Below are 18296 nucleotides of genomic sequence, written 5' to 3' on the forward strand. Positions count from 1 at the left end.
CATTCAGTTTAAGGTAGAGAAGTGGGTTCTGGATTTCAAGTCTGTCATTGAAAAATAAGAGAGGAAGAAGGACAGAAAAGATGCTTATGGGCTGAAAAAAAATGCCTACATAAAATAAGCTCAATCTTTTGCTTCTTTGAGGTTTTTGGCCGCTGTCACGCTGGCTACCATTCCAAGCCTGGCCCAAATGCCATGGGAAGTCCAGTTCCAGAGTTGGGTTTACTGGCCAAATTTGTGTCTGGGTTGAACAAGATCATGGAAAATTGAAGGAGCCGGATTCCTTTCCCGCCGCACCCCCTCCCTTTGAAAGAGTCTTTGAGAGGCTGGCTGAGCCCAGAGCCAACCAAAACTGAGCTGGAAGATGAGAAATGGTGCTTTTAACTTGACTTTTCTTGCCTTTTCTCCTCCTTCTTTCCCTTCTTTCTGCTGTGTCAGCTCAGACTGGAAGAGCAACACTGTGGCCTCAGAGAGAGCTCATTTTCTTTCCATTTCTCTTTTGCTCCTTTCTTCTCCCTCCCTCCCTCCCTCCAGTGCCTTCTCCCCTCACGCCCCCTCCCCCACTCCCAGGCGTCCCCTGGGGGCTTGCCTTTAAGTCTGAGCAGCTGTGAATCTGGCCTGGGGCTAGGGTGGGATTTGAGCCCGCGGGTGGGCTTGCTGCTGCAGGGGGAGGGTCAGCTGACCCTAGGGGTCAGAGGTCACCATGAAGTCCGAAGCACTCTCCTCTTAAGGGGGGGAGGGACTGGGGGTGTCTGGCTCTTGAAAAGGGAGAGTGATTTTTATCTGAAGTTTTCATTTTGTATCTGGGCAGCAATGTCTTTAAAACCTGAGTTATTTAATGCATGGGATATAAAACCACTGCAGGCCCCCTGCATCCAGAAAGTTGGAAGACCGCCACAAACAGACCAGGGCCCAAGGAGGAACCTGGGCAGAAGTGAAAAACAGGGATACGGTTGCCCTGAGAGACAGGGAGGCAACCTGGAGAGGTTTGATTTGGGTTTGACATTTTGATCAAAAAGTGCAATTCCCAGAGGCCACCTTTCAATTGTCACCTGGGTTTTTTTCGAACAATAAGATTGATTCCATATTTAAAAAAAATAAATTAGCATATTAACCAGGAACCCAAATCCGCCTTCCTCTTTGTCTAGAGAATCCCCCACTTTTGTTTCTAGTTCTGACTCTGATTTTTTTCCTCTTTTTTTAATCCAAACCCAGAGGAGTGACTGGAATCCTCCATGCGAGGGGAGGTGGCCTGGCCACTGGGCTCAGCTTGGTTCTAGTATCTCCTGGATTTGCCCTGTATTGGCCAGAGGGTTAAAGCTGAAAGACCCACAGCAATCCAGCCCTTATTTGACAGTCAAGGATGCTGAGAAGTGCCCAGTCCCTTGCCCCAAAAGGTGCAGGAGAGCAGGGCGTGCCCTCAGCTTCCCTCTGAATGTCTAGACATTGCCCAGTTCCACCCTCCCCACAGTCCCAGGGCTCCTGATGGGGTCTGGTCTAAGCTGTGGTAAACCCTTGGCAAATATTACCCCAAGCTGTCCTCCCATGATGGGAGCTGAGAAAATGAACTAAGAGCTCAGAACATGGAGATGCTCTGGCTTAGGTGAAGGCATGAAGTAGCCCCAACATGGAGAATAACCCGCTTTCCTTTCAATCACACTCTGTTCCATGCCAGCCTCGCAAGCAAGCCAGACTGGCCTAGGCCAGTGGTTTGGTGAGGGATTTGGGCAAGGAGGATGGCGAGGGGAGCGATGTTCAGCCAGACTTCAGGTCCACGTGCTAAATCTCATTTCCTGAACTGCCTGGCACTGCCTGGGGGTGGACAGGCTGGTGGAACTGCGCAGGCTGGAGCACTAGTCTCTAAGGAGAATGCAGCAGAGAGGTGGCTGCTTCCCATGGTAACGAGCCTCTACCAGCACAGGCCTGGCAGGCATCAGGGCTGGAAGGATGAGGGCATCTGAGCTGTGAGGTGGGAGGAATAAAGGAACAAGGGAGGATGTCTGCATCAGGAGGAAAAGAAAACCACCGAAGTTGATAAGGAAGAAAGCAAGAGGAGCACTGAACACAGGCAGGCCGACGTCAGTGGCTCAGAGGCAGGACCCCAGAGTGCAGTTGCATGTGGCTTCCAGAGGATCATCCTGATGCGTGCTGGAAGCTGGGCAGCTCCTCTCTTGGGGGAGACTTCTGCAGAGGCAGATGAAATAAGCTGCTCTTCCCAGTAGACTCGACCCACCAGGTGAGCCCCAGGGGAGCTGGAAAGTGTGTAGGTGGTCTCATTTTAAGCTATTGGCTCTGAAGCCAGGCCCTGTCTGTATTTCTACTCAGATGCCAGCCTCATAAACCTCCACTGGTTTGCAAAGATGTTTTATGTGGGCCCAGGTATCCTGGCCATCGAAATTGGACTCCCCCTCCCCCATAGACAGCATGTCTCTCTGTTTCACCCCAGTGCAAAGAACTTACCTTCCGGACCCCTTAGGACAACACTGTCCAAATGAAATATAATACAAGTCATATGTCATTTCAAACTTTGTCTAAGAGTCACATTTTTTTAAATGATAAAATGAAACCTATTTCCATCACGTATCTTCATTTAATAGATCCAAATAGTATAATATCTTATCAAATTAACAGTGATGGATTTATTTTTCTTTCATATTAAGTCTGATCTGTATATCTATAGCACATCTCAGTTCAGACACTGAATTCACCAAGAACCTGCAATCTGTATTTTCAGGTTTCATAAAATTGACAGTTGAAAAAGTCCATCACATGTCCACGTTGTTCCAAACATACTTCGAAATTTTCCAACTGCCAAATCGAGTATTGTTTTTTTTCATTTAAATTAATTGAAGTAAAAGATTTTAAAGTTTAGCCCACTGGCCCTTTGTTAAGGGTCCAGCCACAGGCTAGTGGCCATCTGACCTGATGGCAAGGGCCATCGTGAGCCCCTCTCCTCACCTGAGAAGGAAACTCTGCTCCACTCCCTCCTCCTGCCCCCACGGAGTCAAAACAAGAATCTTGAGTTTTGGTTGCCAGAGTGGACAGGATTCCCTTGTTTGACCCACAGAACCAGAGGGAGTTCCAGCCGCTGGCTCCCTGCCGCCCCCTTGTGGCCATCCATGTTCTGACACTTCAATGGGAAAAGGGGGTCTGGCCCTCCTACTAATGGCTGCGGGCTGTGCTAAGCTACCACTGGAAGTGTAGCCAGGTCAGAGAAAGGGCCCGACCTCTCCTCCATCTACCCTCTTCCATGCACAGTCTGCTCCTCACCTCACCCCTCCAGTGCCTGCTGATGTAGGGTGCTTCTAGGGACCCTATACAGATATTCCTACTGAGCATGCTCCACCTTTTCCAAATCCAGAGAAACCTGGCTGTTGACCCTCACCCTGAGCACTGGGTGTATTTCTGGGCTTGAGTGCATTTCTCAGGTGTGATTCTATTATCAGCTCCACCCAGCATCAAGAAGTGTAAATCGGAGTCATGGACCAGAATCCTGGTTTGGTCTTAGGGAGAAAAAAATGAGGGGGATCTTCTTTTTACTTACCTGTGTTCCCTGAGCAGGGGGGGATATGTGAGACCCCCCTGCCCCCCGCTTTGCGAATGCCACCTCCTGGACATGTGCCACATATTTAGGATCTTAGTGAGGCATGAAGGAATGGGATCGGAACAGGGAGAGGAGCGCTCCCTGGTGAGTCCTCTGAGAAAGGGCTCTGCAGTCCTTGCACTTGGGAGAGCTGTCACTTTTCTGCAGACCTTTCTGCCCGTCCACAGTCTTGCTCTTGTGATCTGCAAGGAGGTGTCTGTCAACCAGGCACCATGGCAACCAGAGTTGTAGCTGATGAATGGAATGAAAGGCAACAGGCAACAGAGGCAGGACCAGGGCTAAAATGAATTAGCACCTATCAACTCATGTCCCCCTCAGAACCTCCCCACAGAGAGGGGCTGTTGCCATCCCACCCATAACAGAGACTAAGCCTTCCGAGGACACCTGCCCGCAGCAAGGCTGACAGACCTGCCCTTGACCGTGCCACCTTCATCCCGGGGAGGCCGACTGTGGGCCGATTCCGAATGCTCATTCCCTCCACAGCATGTTAGGTTTTGGGGCTCGAGGCAGAGGGCTGTGAGGGAGCTAGCCAGGTAAGCCTCTGACCCTCGGCATCCAGTCACAGACTCTGAATCTGCACCCCCACCCTGCTCCTCACCCCTCCAGCACAGGGTGGAGGTTGTTCAGGTTTGTTCTCTTGCAAAGTCAGTGCTCCTTTGTGTCTCTGCCCATAGCCCAGGGCAGCATGTCTGTTACTGAGCGCAGAGGAAAAGGAAATTGCCTTTAAAAGAGCAGGGGACACGGAGATGCTGGTCAGGAACCAGGAATGGAGGGAGGAGGGACACCATCACCTCAATCCTCCCAGTGCCCTGTCCATGCTCTGCAGAAGTGGGCACACGATATCCCCCAGTCATTTGGCATCTGGAAACCAGGCAAGGAACGAAGATGGGTTTACAGTTTTTTCAACAGTGAGCAGCTGAGCCATCATTCTCCTTCTCCATAAGCCTCAGGTTGCAGCAAAGAGCAGGTGCTGCAGGTTGGCTAGGAAACTGGGCAAGGGGTGGAGGGAGAAGGCGGAGAGCAGCGGGCCTGGGCAGTGCCCACACGCAGGCATTGATCAGTGACCTCAGCCAGCCCTTGCACCCGAACATCTGGCACTGATGGGAACAGCGTCTGTCTCCACTGTCCCATGCAGCCGCCACTGGTAGAGCAGAGAGGCCCAGAAAGTCCGGGAACCCAACTTCTTCCCACACCAAGGATGCTCATCTCCTGTCCTTCCTGTGGTGGTTATTACACTCGGGGCCCAAGGGCAATGACCACTCATGGCGTCCACTGAGCTCTCACTGGCCCACACACTTCACAGAAAGGCTTCCAGGCGCACTTCTCTGGCTCTCTTGAGCAGATCCAGGCATCTCTCCACTTCAAGATTGTTTCTTTAATACCACACACCCAGGTGACACAGATATATGACAAATTCTATCCTTGAGTCTCCTCTTTAAATTCTACAAAGGGAGGGAGCTAGACTGAGAGGACACCCAGCTCACTTTGTCATTCTTCAGAGAGAGATTCTGGCCAAACCCATCTTGTCTGCTGGCTAGAAAGATACTTTCCTGGCATCCAGGTGGCCTAACATAGCCCCCCAGTCTACCTGAGCCGCAAGTCCTGAGAACCCCAACATCCCTTCCACTCCTCTAAGCAAAGTTGCAATATCCAGGGCATCCAGACACACAGAGAATAGGAACGGATGGAACCAAGCAAATTCCAGATTTTTCTATTGCTTACAGCCCCTACAAATTAGCACCAGGACATGTCCTGTGGCTGTCAGTATCTTCCGCCATCTACTGGCCATGGGAGGTATTGACCTATTGGATGACCAGTTTCTAGACTCCACTATGGTTAAGTCCTTTCCCTACAGTTCCGGGCCGAGCTGCTCCGTCTGGAAGCCCATTTTGGTACCCCACCGAAGTCCATTTTCTCATAAAGAAATAACCCAGGAGTTCTCGGTCTACATGTTGCTTCTGGTTTTATTTAAAATGCAAATCCTTCCAAAAGTGAAAGCCTAGGTATAACTTGGCCACAAAGTAGCTGAATAGGGCTAGCTGGCTCCAGTGTCCCAGCTCTGGCTCCCTTTCCAGCCCTTTAATCTCCATGGCTCAGCTCCAAGTTTCCACTGTCTCTCTGAAGCCTACAGGTGACCACAAGACCTTGATTAGTATCTCTGATACTCAACTCCCCGCTGCCTAAGTAGGTCCCATGGGGTTAAGTGGCACCAGAATCCTGGAGCACATCAAAACCTGAAGCCTGCCCCTCAGAAGGGACCCAACTGGGGAGGGCAGGTCCCCAGGATCACCCCCTCCCCACCCCACATAGTGAAGCCCAGGAAGGAGACGGGTTTGCAAAAGTTTTTTGAGTTCCTTAAGGAAGATGGAAGAGCCCCCAAACAGCTGTGATCCTCCCTGCATCACACCCCATCTTCGCTCCCCCCATTACCATGAGAAGCTGGTGGACCCAAACCACTCTTGGCTGTACCCCACCTCCAGGCACATCACTGTGCTGATTCATCATCACAGCAACTTCTGATTAAAAAGCCAGGCATTGAGCCAACAAGAGCTGGCCAAAAGTGGGAGGTGTTTGTGTTGAATTTTGCTCAGAGAGAATCTACCCACTGCGGCGCTATTTGTTCTCTCCAGTCACCTTCCTCTCTTGTAACCACTTCCTTTCCTCTGCTGCTCCAGTACCAGAGTCCTCTTCTGGGCTGGGACCTTCACTGCTAAGGCCTTAAAGACAGGATGCCAATACAATTGCACTAGACAAACACTGAACCAAGGTGCAAACAGGTGCTCGTGTGCATTCTGCCACCTGGCCTGGTAAACCAGGTCTCCCAGTGCCTCCCTGAACACGCACTGAAACTTCCACTGAGCTGGCAGCTCTGAGGTCCGGTCCAAGTTCAACACCCACAGTATCTTCCCACCTCCTTGTTTTCTACCCTTTGTATTCCACATACCCCTCACCATCGCAGGTCCTGGGGAACCCAGCGGCATTGGTAGAGGACAGGAATTTTCTTGCCCTGCTTGAGTTATCGTGGCCACCCTAAAACACTAGTTCCTGCGGGTAGAATTTGAAAAGCAGAGAGCGCAATGACGGCCGGCTTTTCCCACCCTACCCCTGTCCCTGCTCTCACGTGGCCAGCAGGGAGAGCCACGAGATGCCTCCCCACCCTGTGCCAAGGCTGGCAGGGTCAAGGAGCCAAGCACACGGGATCGAGGGGAAGGTGCTGTGGGGTGAGAATTGGGTACAAGAGAAAGGTCAGGCAGGAGACTACCAGACTAACAAATAAGTGAGTAAAGTCCGACTTTAAAGGTCCTGCAAGTCAGCTAAGTATAGACTGTCACCAAGTCACGCCTATATATAACCACTCCCACCCCAGCTGTCAGCCTCTCTGGGCCCGGAACTGAGTTATCCTTCAACCTGTCAGGGTTTCCGGGCATGAGGCACAGAGCTAGGTCGGAGCCAGGCTTCCCACCCCGCCATTGGCACTCTCACAACCCCCGTTAGTCCAACCACTCCCAAAACTCCTGCCCTCACTCCCTAAGTACTAACTTATCTCTGCTCCCAGCAATGCTAAAAGCACACAGATCTTCCAGAGGACGGACATCACCTTTCTGGTCCACGCCTTGTCTGACCCTCCACCAGCCCCCCCATCTTCCTGCCACAGCCCCGATCTCCAGACTGTCTGGTTATCAGCCCCCTCCAGCTACCACCCCCTCTCTTCAGTCTCCCACCAAGCAACAACCCTCTCAAAGATGCTCCCCCGACCCTGCCCCCTGAATATTCCTTCCTTTCTCTCAAAGAGCCCCTCCTCAGTCCCCTTGGCTTTTCCAAGAGTGTTCCACTCTCCACTCAGGGCCCACAGTCCTCCCCACCCCACTCCCCGCACCCACATATTTGTTGCTGCCTCCCTGATTCCAGTCTCCCTGCTTTCCCCAGTCAGTACCCCAAATCCTCACCCCGAATTCCAAGTCTAGCGTCTGGCGCCTCCACACCCTTTTGCTCAGCCCGCTCTCCCCCTTTCCACTAGCAGAGAGAGACTCCCGTGAGCAGGAGGAGCCCACCACCTCCGAGATGGCCGAGGAGACCTACGCCCCCAAGATCTTCCGGCCCAAGCACACCCGCATCTCCGAGCTGAAGGCCGAGGCAGTGAAGAAGGACCGCAGAAAGAAGCTGACCCAGTCCAAGTTTGTGGGGGGCGCTGAGAACACTGCCCACCCCCGCGTCATCTCTGCACCTGAGATGAGACAGGAATCTGAGCAGGTGAGTCAGGATGCCTCGCCCGCCTCCTCCCTCTGCCACAGCTGCCTGCAGCCTCGGCCAGGCCGCCCCTGTACTTCCCACCTTGCCTGAGGCCGATGGGACTCCTGACAGCAGGCCGCTGGGCTGGTCCCGGCCACGGACCTAGCGCTTAGCAAGGCAGCTTGGCTTTGGATTCAGGAGGGGTGCAGAGCTTCCATTTGCTCTCAGAGGGACACAGCAAGCCTCAGGGGGCACACAGCAGGCCGGGATTTACAGCACCAGCTGACCCTTCTCAAGAGCACCCAGAGGGTCCTGGTCTTCATTTCCCGGCAGAATGGAGACGCTGAGGGTGGGCAGCCTGGAGGACAAGTGGGACATTGGCCCCCTCTGGCCCTCCCTCGTCAGAGGCACCCGGGAGCTCATAACAGGCAGGGGAGAGAGGAAGGATCTGTAATAGCAACTCGCCCGAGCCACATACTTGCAGTCACCCGCCTGATTGCGCATGCGGGTGGCTTCTGCCTCGCTGGCCTCTCACCCCACCCTCCGTCCTCTGCACACAGGGTCCTTGCCGCAGACACATGGAGGCCTCCCTGCAGGAGCTCAAGGCCAGCCCCCGCATGGTGCCCCGGGCTGTGTACCTGCCCAACTGTGACCGCAAAGGATTCTACAAGAGAAAGCAGGTGCGCCCCCAGTCCGACCATCCCAGTGCAGAGGGCCCCTGAAGTGGCAGTTATGGGAACCTCAATTTCTAGCCTTAACAGCAGTGTTCCGGGACCCTCCGACATCTGCCACACCCCACGGCCTCCCAGCCTATCGCCTACTTTTTTTTTTTAAAGATTGATTTATGTATGCTTACAGAACTGGGGTACAGGCCAGAGGTGTGGCGGGTGAGAGGATTCACCAGAGTGGGGAACAGAACAGGCAGATTGACGAAATACACTGAGGGGAGCAGCGGGCGGGTCAGGAGAGGTCTGCTGCGCCATGTGGGTCAGCTCCCTGGCAGGGATCGAACCTGTGCTGCAGTGGCTTGGGAGAGCCACGGGTTAATGCGGAGCTTTAACCCGTTGAGCCATCAGGGAGAGCCCTTACCGCCTACTTTTTACAGTCTATCTCACTTGAGGGGAACTTTATGCACACCCCCATTGTCTGTGCTGTTAACAGCTTTGCTGGTGCAGACACACCCACTCAGGTGTATACACCTAGGCGACTTTACGACAGATTTTTACCTGCGCCACCTGAAATCATTTCACGCCTAGTCCAGCTCAGGCTACACTTTGGGCAGCCCTCCTGTGGGTTAGGCGGGAGTTCTTACTAAAGGGCAACCCCTGACCTCCAGGCAGTGGCCCTGAAACTGCCCAGGGCATGGCAGTGGGCCCAAAGGACTTGTGGCCACAGCCCAGAGCTTCTGACTGGCAGGTCTGGGAGGGATAGGGAGTTTTGCATTTCCAATGTTCCCATGACTCTACTATTCCATAGTGGGGTCCCTCAGGGAGGCTAGGGGTTCAGAGGCAGGTGGCCTGAGGTCAACCCTCGACTGCCACTTACCAGATGAGTCCCTCTACTCCGCTGCTTCCCGTGTTGGCTTCCTGAGAGACACTAATCGGCCCATTCTCCTCCACCATGAGGAAGAAGGGGTTCATCTTACAGCGCAGTGACCAGGACCAGCCACACAGGCACACCTCGTAGATAATGGCCAGTTCAGTTCCAGACCACTGCAAGAGAGCAAATATTGAAATGAAGCGTGTCTCGGGAATTTGTTGGTTTCCCAGAGCAGACAAAAGTCATGTTTACACTACACTATATTCTTTTTAGTGTTCAGTTGCATTCTGTTAGTGCTATTATATCCCTTAATTTAAAAGTCCTTCATTGCTTTAAAAAAAAACAAACCTTAATCATCATCTGAGAATTCTGCACGCCCTAATCTTTTTACTGGTGGCAGGTCTCATGATACACACAGTATCTGCAAAGCTCAATAAGGCCAAGGGTGGGATGGTGGTGTAGTTCGTGCTTAGTGGTGTCTGGTACATGATGAAGCTTATAAGCACTGCCTCCTACCACTAATTAGCAGCAGCAGCAGCAGCAGGTGACAGATCATGTAGCTAGCTCTCAGAGAATACCAAGTTGAATGGCATGGGTGTTATAAGAAGCCTGTGGGCGCTAGCCAGCGAGAGGGCACCGGAACCCCAGGGGTGGTTACTGCCCACTGGGTCTGGGCGTCTCTCTTAGTCTCAGGGGGGCAGGAAACACCAGAGCAGAGCCTGGGGCCCCATCACCCTCACCGCCTGTCGCTCTCCCCACCCCAGTGCAAGCCTTCCCGTGGCCGCAAACGCGGCATCTGCTGGTGCGTGGACAAGTATGGGATGAAGCTGCCGGGTATGGAGCACGTGGGGGACTTCCAGTGCCACACTTTCGACAGCAGCAATGTGGAGTGAAGCGTCCGCCCCCCTCCCCCCGCCCTCCCCTCCTGCCCCTCCCGCCCCCCAGCCCTGGCTCCAGCCAGCGCCTCCCTCCACCCAGGACGCCACTCATTTCATCTCATTGAAGGGAAAAAAATTACTTATATGTATCTTTTTTGAGGAAACTGAGGACCTCGGAATCTCTAGCAAGGTCTCAACTTTGAAAACAACAACAACAGAGATGCAGAAAGTTAAGGAGAACCCCCTTTAAAATGGTTTTCTGAGACAAGTCGGATGAACATGGGAGGGAAGAGAGAAAGAACAAAGGAAAGCAAAGGGCAGCGGGTGATTCAGTGCAGAAGAGAGGGAAAGGTGTGAGAGAAGTTAAGAAAAGGAGAAGGGCGTAGGCAGGGAGGCCAGGCCCCGGGACCAGGGCGGGACCCAGGCCGTGCACCCAGCCCTGAGCGAGCCTAGCCGAGCGCATCCCGGGGGTCTGGGCACCAGGGGCCCCGGCCAGGTGAGGCATTGCAGGCCAACTTGGGGTTTCCCCTCTGTGAGTTGGTCACATGGGAGAAAAGAAAAGACCCGAGTGCCTGCACCCAGCCTCTCTCTCTGTCCTGCAATCAGCAATTTGGAAGGCTTGAACCCTCTTCTTTCTCTCCTCTGATCCAGCAGAATGTTCTCCCTCCCCGAAATTTATGAAAACTGAAATGCATTCCACTCCTCCCAAAGCAAATGAGTAACTGAAATTATTCGATAGACGAGTTTTCCTGTACATATCTCACTCCCGGGCAGACTTTCAGAAACCAACTGGCGCCCCAATAATGGAAAGACTTGTTCTCCCGGGGTGACTGAAATTACCTGCTGAAGCCAGTGATTTCGACCCCTGTAGTATTCAATTTGCAGACAGGACAGCCTCTGAGGGAGAAGCTGAGCTGAAAAAAAAAAAAAAAAAAAAAAAAAAGTGGGCCTGTATTTACCTACCGGGCTCCCTGTCGCCATATATAGGCATGTAAATCTCTCTTCTTTTTCTTTCTTCCTTCCTTTCTTTTAAACGTTTGCATTTACTTTCCAAAGTACTTCCTATAGAGGCATTGAAGAGCTTCCTCATTGTGGGAAAACCAAGAAAAATCATATTCCTGTGATGGGACATATTGTGGGGTGATTCCTCTGTGCCTTTGTGCACAAGGGCCTCCAGGCCAGGTAGATGAGGACTCCCAGGTGCCCCCATTTTGCTCCCAGGGTCCCCCCTCCAAAGGTAAAACAGGTAAGACGCCCGACGGGGCCTGGCCAGCCTTTTCGTGTCTTCTGGGCACCACCTGCCTTTTAAAGCCTCTCAGTCTTCAGACTGGTGAGCAGGAGACTGAGTGGGAATGGCATGGAGGCGACCAGAGGTGGCAAGCTGGAAGCAGGGAAAGAGCCAGTGACCGCTCAGGCCAGAGTAGATGGAGGGGTGGGTGGGAGGCACAGAAGGCTAGGGAAATGGGCTGGGGGGCTGACTGCCCCTTTTAGGGGCAACAAGAAAGGGGATGAGGCCAAGAGACATTTCCTTGGGTCCTCCCTTCATGAGCTCTCTGGGATTTGGGAGAAATGAGAGGAAAGAGAGGAGGGGAGGTTGTAAGAGAGAAATGAGCTTCATCCAGGCCTTTGAGCCCGAAGTGAGCCCTAGACATTAGCAGCTGAAAAGGAGAGAGGATCGTAGAGAATGGTCGGTCATGCTTTGGAAGACGAGATACCTTGCCTTGCCAGGAGGCTCCCTTCACCCTGTCTGAGGAAAGGAGGCCAAAGAGTCTTTCAAGCTCTTCATCCACTCTGGCCAGTTCACGCTTCCTCCCTGGGGTGGAGGATGGAAGAAAGGCGCAGGGAAGGGATACTTTGGGGGTGCTGTCATTGGCAGCCGGATTCTGAACTAAGAAAAACCCCATTCTCCACTGGCTTTCTCAACACATGGGAGGCCTTGAAGCTGCCCTCCGAGGCTGGAGGCAGCCTGCAGGGGGAGGGGCTTCGACACGGGCAGAGGAGCCTCTTCTTGCTGTGAACAGCCTCTCCGTCTGCCCTGATGGCCTGACACCATGCGATAACCTCCAACACCAGACTCGGGGCAGCAGAGAGGAACCTCAAAGAAGTACGTACATTTGAAGCCGTGGATATTTGTAGCAGTAGAACTTGGGGACTGTCTCCCACTGTCCCAGATGGACAGTGACAAACAATGAGAGGAGAGGTCAGTCTTCTTGGCACAGGGCCCAGTGGAGGAGGCAGCCATGAGGACTCACCAAGGCGCCATGTCATCGCCCCCATCTCGGCACAACTCTCCCCAGCTCACATCTCTGTCTTAGGCCAGTATCCTAACCTTGCCCCCCACCACTCTTCTTTCTGCCCATTCTTCCTTTGGATCGTGAGTGGTCATCCAACTGAGATCTGCCAATGGATACTGGGGTACCATTCCCCCTAAGAAAAGACTGAGCCAGGAACTGCATGCCCCACCCTCAACCCTTCCAAGGCCTGGACTTGGTTCCCGAGGGGCTTCCCCCCAGCCCGCCCCCCCCACCCCCCGGCCCTGCTGTTACCGGACTTGACATTGGCTCTTTGCTGCAGCCCTGAGTTGCGGAACTTTGTTCTGGTTGACCCTGCCAGAGTCATCAGCGTTCCACAGTTCATGTCAACTCACCCACACCTGCCAGCATCTGCAGGAAGTGATTCTGGTACTACCATACCCCAGAGGAAGGTGGACCTCCATGACAGATTTCGGAACTAAACCTCCCAGGGGGGAGGTCTACCTGAGCCCAGAGTGGGGGCGGGTCAAGAGGAGGGAGCCGTGGAGGAAGATGGAGCCCCTCCCTTGGAGGGTGGGAGCACAGGCAGGTGTGGAAGGGCAGGGACTGGGAGCCACCACCTGCCCGCCTCTGCCATGGACTCCGGTTTCGGACCTCACTTCTAACGCACCCCCCCCCAATAGGAGGTCTCTGCCCGTCTCCCCTTTGATTCATGCCTCACTCAGGCAGTGGAGAATTCACCTGTGGTCCCCCACCCTTGCTGGGTGACTGAGGGAGACCTAACCAGGAGCGACACTCCTTCCCCCCAGGGCAGCATGACCCACCTGGGCTAACAGGGCACCTGGGAAGAGACTCGGAAGTTTCTCGACAGCCAGGCCTGGACGGACAGGCTTGGAGACATTCACCTCCACATGGCGAGGAAGGGCGGCCCTGTGTGGCCCTGCGTCTCCTCTCTCGTCCTCCCCCACATCCCGTCACCTGGGCTGTGTGTCCGCCGGCACCCTGCCCGGGGACAGCCTCTTCCCACCTCCTGGGAAGGCCCACCTCGTCCACCCCTCTCCCACCACCTGGCTAGTGAGTAGGGACAGGGCCGCCTCGGCCACCGCCAAGCCCCCTTCCCACCCATCCACTCAGCCCCCCAGAGAATGGGGACTCGGAGAGGTGTGGGCCCAGAAGCCACTCTGGCCAGGGGAGCAGCGTTTCAGCTTCCGAGAAGAAGGGAGGCCAAGCTGGAAAAGCAGCAGCACCAGCAGCCAGCCACCTCGGCCTTGTACTGTCTTGATTTTTAAAACCACTAAAGTGCAAGATTGCTTTTGCACTTTTCTCCACTTGTTTTTTCCTCGTAGATTTTTGTTTCTTTTGATAAACATGCTTCCTTGGTTTTCTAGTGGAGTATATAGTTTAGCCATTTACATAGATTCCAGCCTCCTCTCTTTAACTCCTTTTGGATGGGAAAGGGAAGGTGGGGAGGGTCAGATGAGGGGGGGCTCCCAGCCACCCTGCACCCACCCACCCCAGTCCCTGGTCCCGGCTGCCAGCCTGAGCCCCCCACATCTTCCACCACCACCACAGTCACACAGTAACCCACACGGATAGACGGTTGTCAGTCAAGATCCTTCAGATTCCGAGTTCCCTACCGGTTTGTTTAAGATAGCAGTAACCACAGCACATATTAACTGTAGTTCTTTATAGCACGTCATACCTACCAGAGGTCTATCCTCTCTTCCTTTTTTGTTTTCAACTTTTTTTTTTTTTTAAATAAGTGCTCATAATCTTTACTGGTGAAAAGGATGGAAAAACAAAACCAACAAACAATACTAGTTTGTGAAAAAAGTGGAAAAAAAAAAAAACCACCTGAATGCCAAGAGCTCGGTCTCCTGTTGAGCATTTTGTACCTAAGGAAATAAAAACAGAAAACAAAAACAGAGATCTCACGTTTTATTAAAAAAGTGAAGATTGCTGTATACTATTTATTCAACTTATAATTTATGTTACTCCTTGATCTTTGTCTTTTGTCATGACAAAGCATTTATTTAATAAAGTTATGCATTCAGTTAGCCTGCGTCAGCTTGCTCCGAGGGCCCGCCAGACACCTCACGGGGGGGTGGGGGGCAGGAGAGAGGCCAGGTGGAGGGAGGGCGAGGCCTGCTCCCCCCGCGGCGGGGGGATGGGGGGGAGCCCTAACCCACCCGCCTTTCCCTCCACAGCTTGGGTGCCCCTTCTCTGTCCCTTCAGTGAGCTCACTTTGACCACTCTTCGAAGGAAATAACCATCACATGTTCTGCTACTGTCATTATTATTGCCATTTAATCTCAGCCCCTGCTAGTAAGTAAAATGGCCCTACTCCACCCTTAAACAAATTTCAAGGAAGGCATTTCTAGAATGTTCCTCCATCATTTACTCCAGTGCTTTTGTAAGTACCACTGCTAGGCACCTCTGGCCAAGGCGAGGCCCACATCCTGCTCCCACCCAGCACCCCCTCCCGCCACCCAGTGTTCCAGCATAGAGGGTGCTGCTATGACAAGGCTCTTACTCTGATTCTAGCCTGCAGCGGCCTCAAGAGCAGAGCTCCCTGGGCCCTCCCTGGTGGCGCAGTGGGTTAAAGCACAGCACTGAGAATCTAAAGCCGCTTCCTCATGAGTTCGATCCCCGCCTGCTCCGGAGGTGACCACATGGCGTGGCAGACCTCTCCTGACCCGGCCCGCTGCTCCCCTCAGCGGTGTACTTTGACGATATATCTGTTCTGCTCCAGTCTGTCTCTGGTGAATCCTCTCACCCTCTGCATCTCTGACCTGTACCCCAGTTCTGTACTAATAAATAAATAAATCTTTAAAAAAAAAAAAAGGAGCAGAGCTCCCACCGCACACCCCCCCCCCCCCCCCCCCTCAGTTATCCCATTGCCTTCTACCCAGGTCCCTTCTCATAGTCTTCTCCCATCTGCACATCACCTCTTCATTCTCAGAGCCCAGAGCAACACACTGCCCTTCGTACACCCCCGACATCTCTGTCCAGCCACACTGCCTACTGGGTCGCCCCCCAACCTGATCTGACAAGGGCCTCCCAGGACATTGGCGCCACAGGGAAGAGGAACCCACTCATCTCCACTCTGTCCAGCTCCAGCCAAGTGGAGGAACTGGGAACCTCCCGGCCTGGAGAGGGGGGTCATTGGGCGTGCATCTTCTGAAGGGTGGAGGGAACTCATTCCCGCGACTTGGGGCCCACCAAGGAACACTGCCACATTTGCAGATTTGCATGGTCACCCACAGGCCTAGCAGTGAGTCAGAGGGTGGGGACACACTCCAGGACTGAGAACCCACACCTCCCCTGTCCGGTGAGGGGAGCTGATGTGTGAGGGTGAGGGGCAAGTCAAGGAGATTCCTCCACTCATGGTCCCCCAGCAACTTGAGCTCCACAGCTCCAAGTCTGGACTCACCCTGGACACTCAGGTGGTTTGTCTGGCTTAGCATTCATCTTGGACTATAAAGCTCAAGGTCAACGAGAACACAATCTGAACTCAGGTCCCCCTCCCCAGCCATCCCCTCCTTACCCCCCTCTTCCTCCTGTTATCTCAGAGAGACTCCAGAACCTCACACTCACATCTCACCTGGATCCCTGCAATTTCTTCCTGCCAGAACTCTCCGTGATGTCCTTTATTTTGGACATCTTGGCCAGAGTTCATGTCTAAACTATGGATCCATTTGCACCCACTCTCTGCCTAAATTCCTTCCCTGGCTCTAGAGAGCTCTTGGTCAAAGCCACATTCCTCCTCTAGACACTCCAGCTCTCCTCTGGTTTCCTGTTCAGCTCTGCCTCCCACTGGCCCTCCCTGTCCACAGGCCACCTCAGCCACATGCAGCTTTCCACATCACTGGAACGGCCTTTGCATTTCATCCTGTGCAGGCACACACACCACACGCCTTTTCCCAAATGGCTGCTCCCGCCTTCCAGCTCTGGGTTTCACTCCCCTGAGAGGCCTTCCCCTCCGAGACCCACATTCCTGGTCACTGTCCCCAGCACCTGGGCACACCACCCCCTCCGTCAGCCCCAGGAACCCCACCCTTGGGAGACCGCTTCCCTCCCTGAGAACGGCCACCTTTCAGCACAGTGACCGCCTTCATTTTCCTACCTCAAAACCCGGTCACGGAGCTGAGGATCCAAGAGTGATGACATTCAGGCCTCCCTGTGACAGAATTTGGTTTTATCTTCCCAAAACAATTCTTTGAGGTAGAAATTATTCCAACAATTGAAGATGAAACAAATGAGGTTCAGCGGTTGGACGTGTGTCCAAAGTCTCAAGAGCTGTGAGTATAAGCTCAAACCCCATCCGGATGCCGCAGCCTCTAAGCCCAGGCTCAGCATTCACACGGTACAGCTGGTGTGGGGACCCTGACAGCTGCCGGTTCCCCAGATGCAGAGATCAGAGCAGGCCAGCCTCGTGCCAGCAGCCTCTTGGCCACACAGGGCCCCGTGCTTGGTGTAATGCTCTTCTGGCTGTCCCTCTTAAAATTCAGGACTCTGTGTTCACTTTGCCCTGAATCCTGGAAGAGGCCCTCTAGAATGAGATGATGCAATAAATGAGAATGGCCCAGGAGGCCCCTTCCATGCAGGTCCCAGACCCGTAGCTCAGGCGGCCCAGCACAGGAGCCAAGATTCCCCAGGTGTGCAGGTGTGACAAGCGCCCTCCCCTCACTCCTGCTGGGCTCCTGGGGCCGACTCTTGAAACTAGATCCACACCCACACGCCCCGCTGCAGTACCCCAGGCAGCCACAGAGGGGCGGTAAAGCCCAGTGTTTGTCAACTGCCGCGCTTAAAATACAAGTAAAACTTTAAAAGACAGTAAGAAATAAAACACCTATACGTAAAAACAAAAGAGGTGCATTAATTGCAGATGGGCAGAGATCAGCTCGGCATCTTCAAGACCCCCGACCCCCGGCCAGCCATCTTCTCCCGCCAAGATTTGTAGATCACACTGCATCTAGTCAAGAGCCACAGCAAAGGCGTTGTTCATGTAGCTGCAAAATCCACCTCTTCGGAGGGTTGAGTACCAGGAGGTTATGGGCAAAGGACCTGGAAACGGGTGGGAAGAGGAGCCCTCCAGAGCACTCTGCTTTAGCCGAGGGCTTTGGCAAGCGTGGAGCGTGGGGACTTGGTGGGGACTGACCCTCCAGCTGCCCCCGTGATAAGCCCTCCCATCTTACACCGCCCTAAGCTTTCAGAGCTCATTTACACCCACCGCCTCGCCTGGCATCATCCCCGTTAGACAGACAGGACAAGTGAGACTCGGAGAGGTCGCGGGTGTAGCTCCTGAGCGGTGGGATAGTAGGTGCGGGCGGGATTCACACCAGGTGTCCCGACTTCAGCATCCTCGCCTCATCCCCACGCAGCGTTAGAAACGTCTGGGACCTTCAAAGGGAAGCACCTTCCCTGCCTGAGCGCTCGGACCACGCAGACCTGAATCTCCGACGCGGGGCATTGGCATGAGTATCTATTTTTGCACACGCCCGGGTCCGTGCAAATGTTAGAAGCCCTGCGCTTCCCCAAGGGAGCCAGCCCGGGCGGCCCAGCCCCGAGACGGCAGTCACCGGCTACTGACCTCAGCTGAGGGCACAGGAGAGGGGTAGCGACCCGGCAGCTGGGTAGAAGAAAATGCAGCCCCCCAGAGGGACCGCAGGCGTCCCACCCCGCGCCGATCCACCCGCCTGCGGCTCCCCGCGTTCCAGCCTCTCACAAGCCGCGCGCCCCGCTCCGGCCCGTAGGGGGCAGCATCGCTGAGGGGTGAGCCGCATCTTCGCCCTG

General features: G+C 54.0%; 1 protein-coding gene across 2 annotated transcripts in view; it reads left to right on the forward strand.

Annotated features, from left to right (window-relative positions):
• IGFBP5 (insulin-like growth factor binding protein 5) overlaps positions 1-14553 on the forward strand; it is an 18851-nt gene extending 4298 nt beyond the window's left edge. Inside the window, exons 2-4 of one of the 2 annotated variants that reach the window (XM_004674308.2) lie at positions 7623-7852; positions 8392-8511; positions 10135-14553. In XM_004674308.2, the coding sequence (XP_004674365.1) occupies positions 7623-7852; positions 8392-8511; positions 10135-10263 (479 nt within the window). In that variant the 3' untranslated portion in view covers positions 10264-14553. Of the gene's footprint in view, positions 1-7619; positions 7853-8391; positions 8512-10134 lie in introns of both variants that reach the window. The other variant, XM_012727400.1, reaches the window with a different exon arrangement.
• The last annotated feature ends 3743 nt before the right edge of the window (positions 14554-18296 follow it).

Source organism: Condylura cristata, unplaced genomic scaffold (assembly GCF_000260355.1).
Source record: "Condylura cristata isolate star-nosed mole 26May11 unplaced genomic scaffold, ConCri1.0 scaffold00002, whole genome shotgun sequence".
Lineage (NCBI taxonomy): Eukaryota > Metazoa > Chordata > Mammalia > Eulipotyphla > Talpidae > Condylura > Condylura cristata.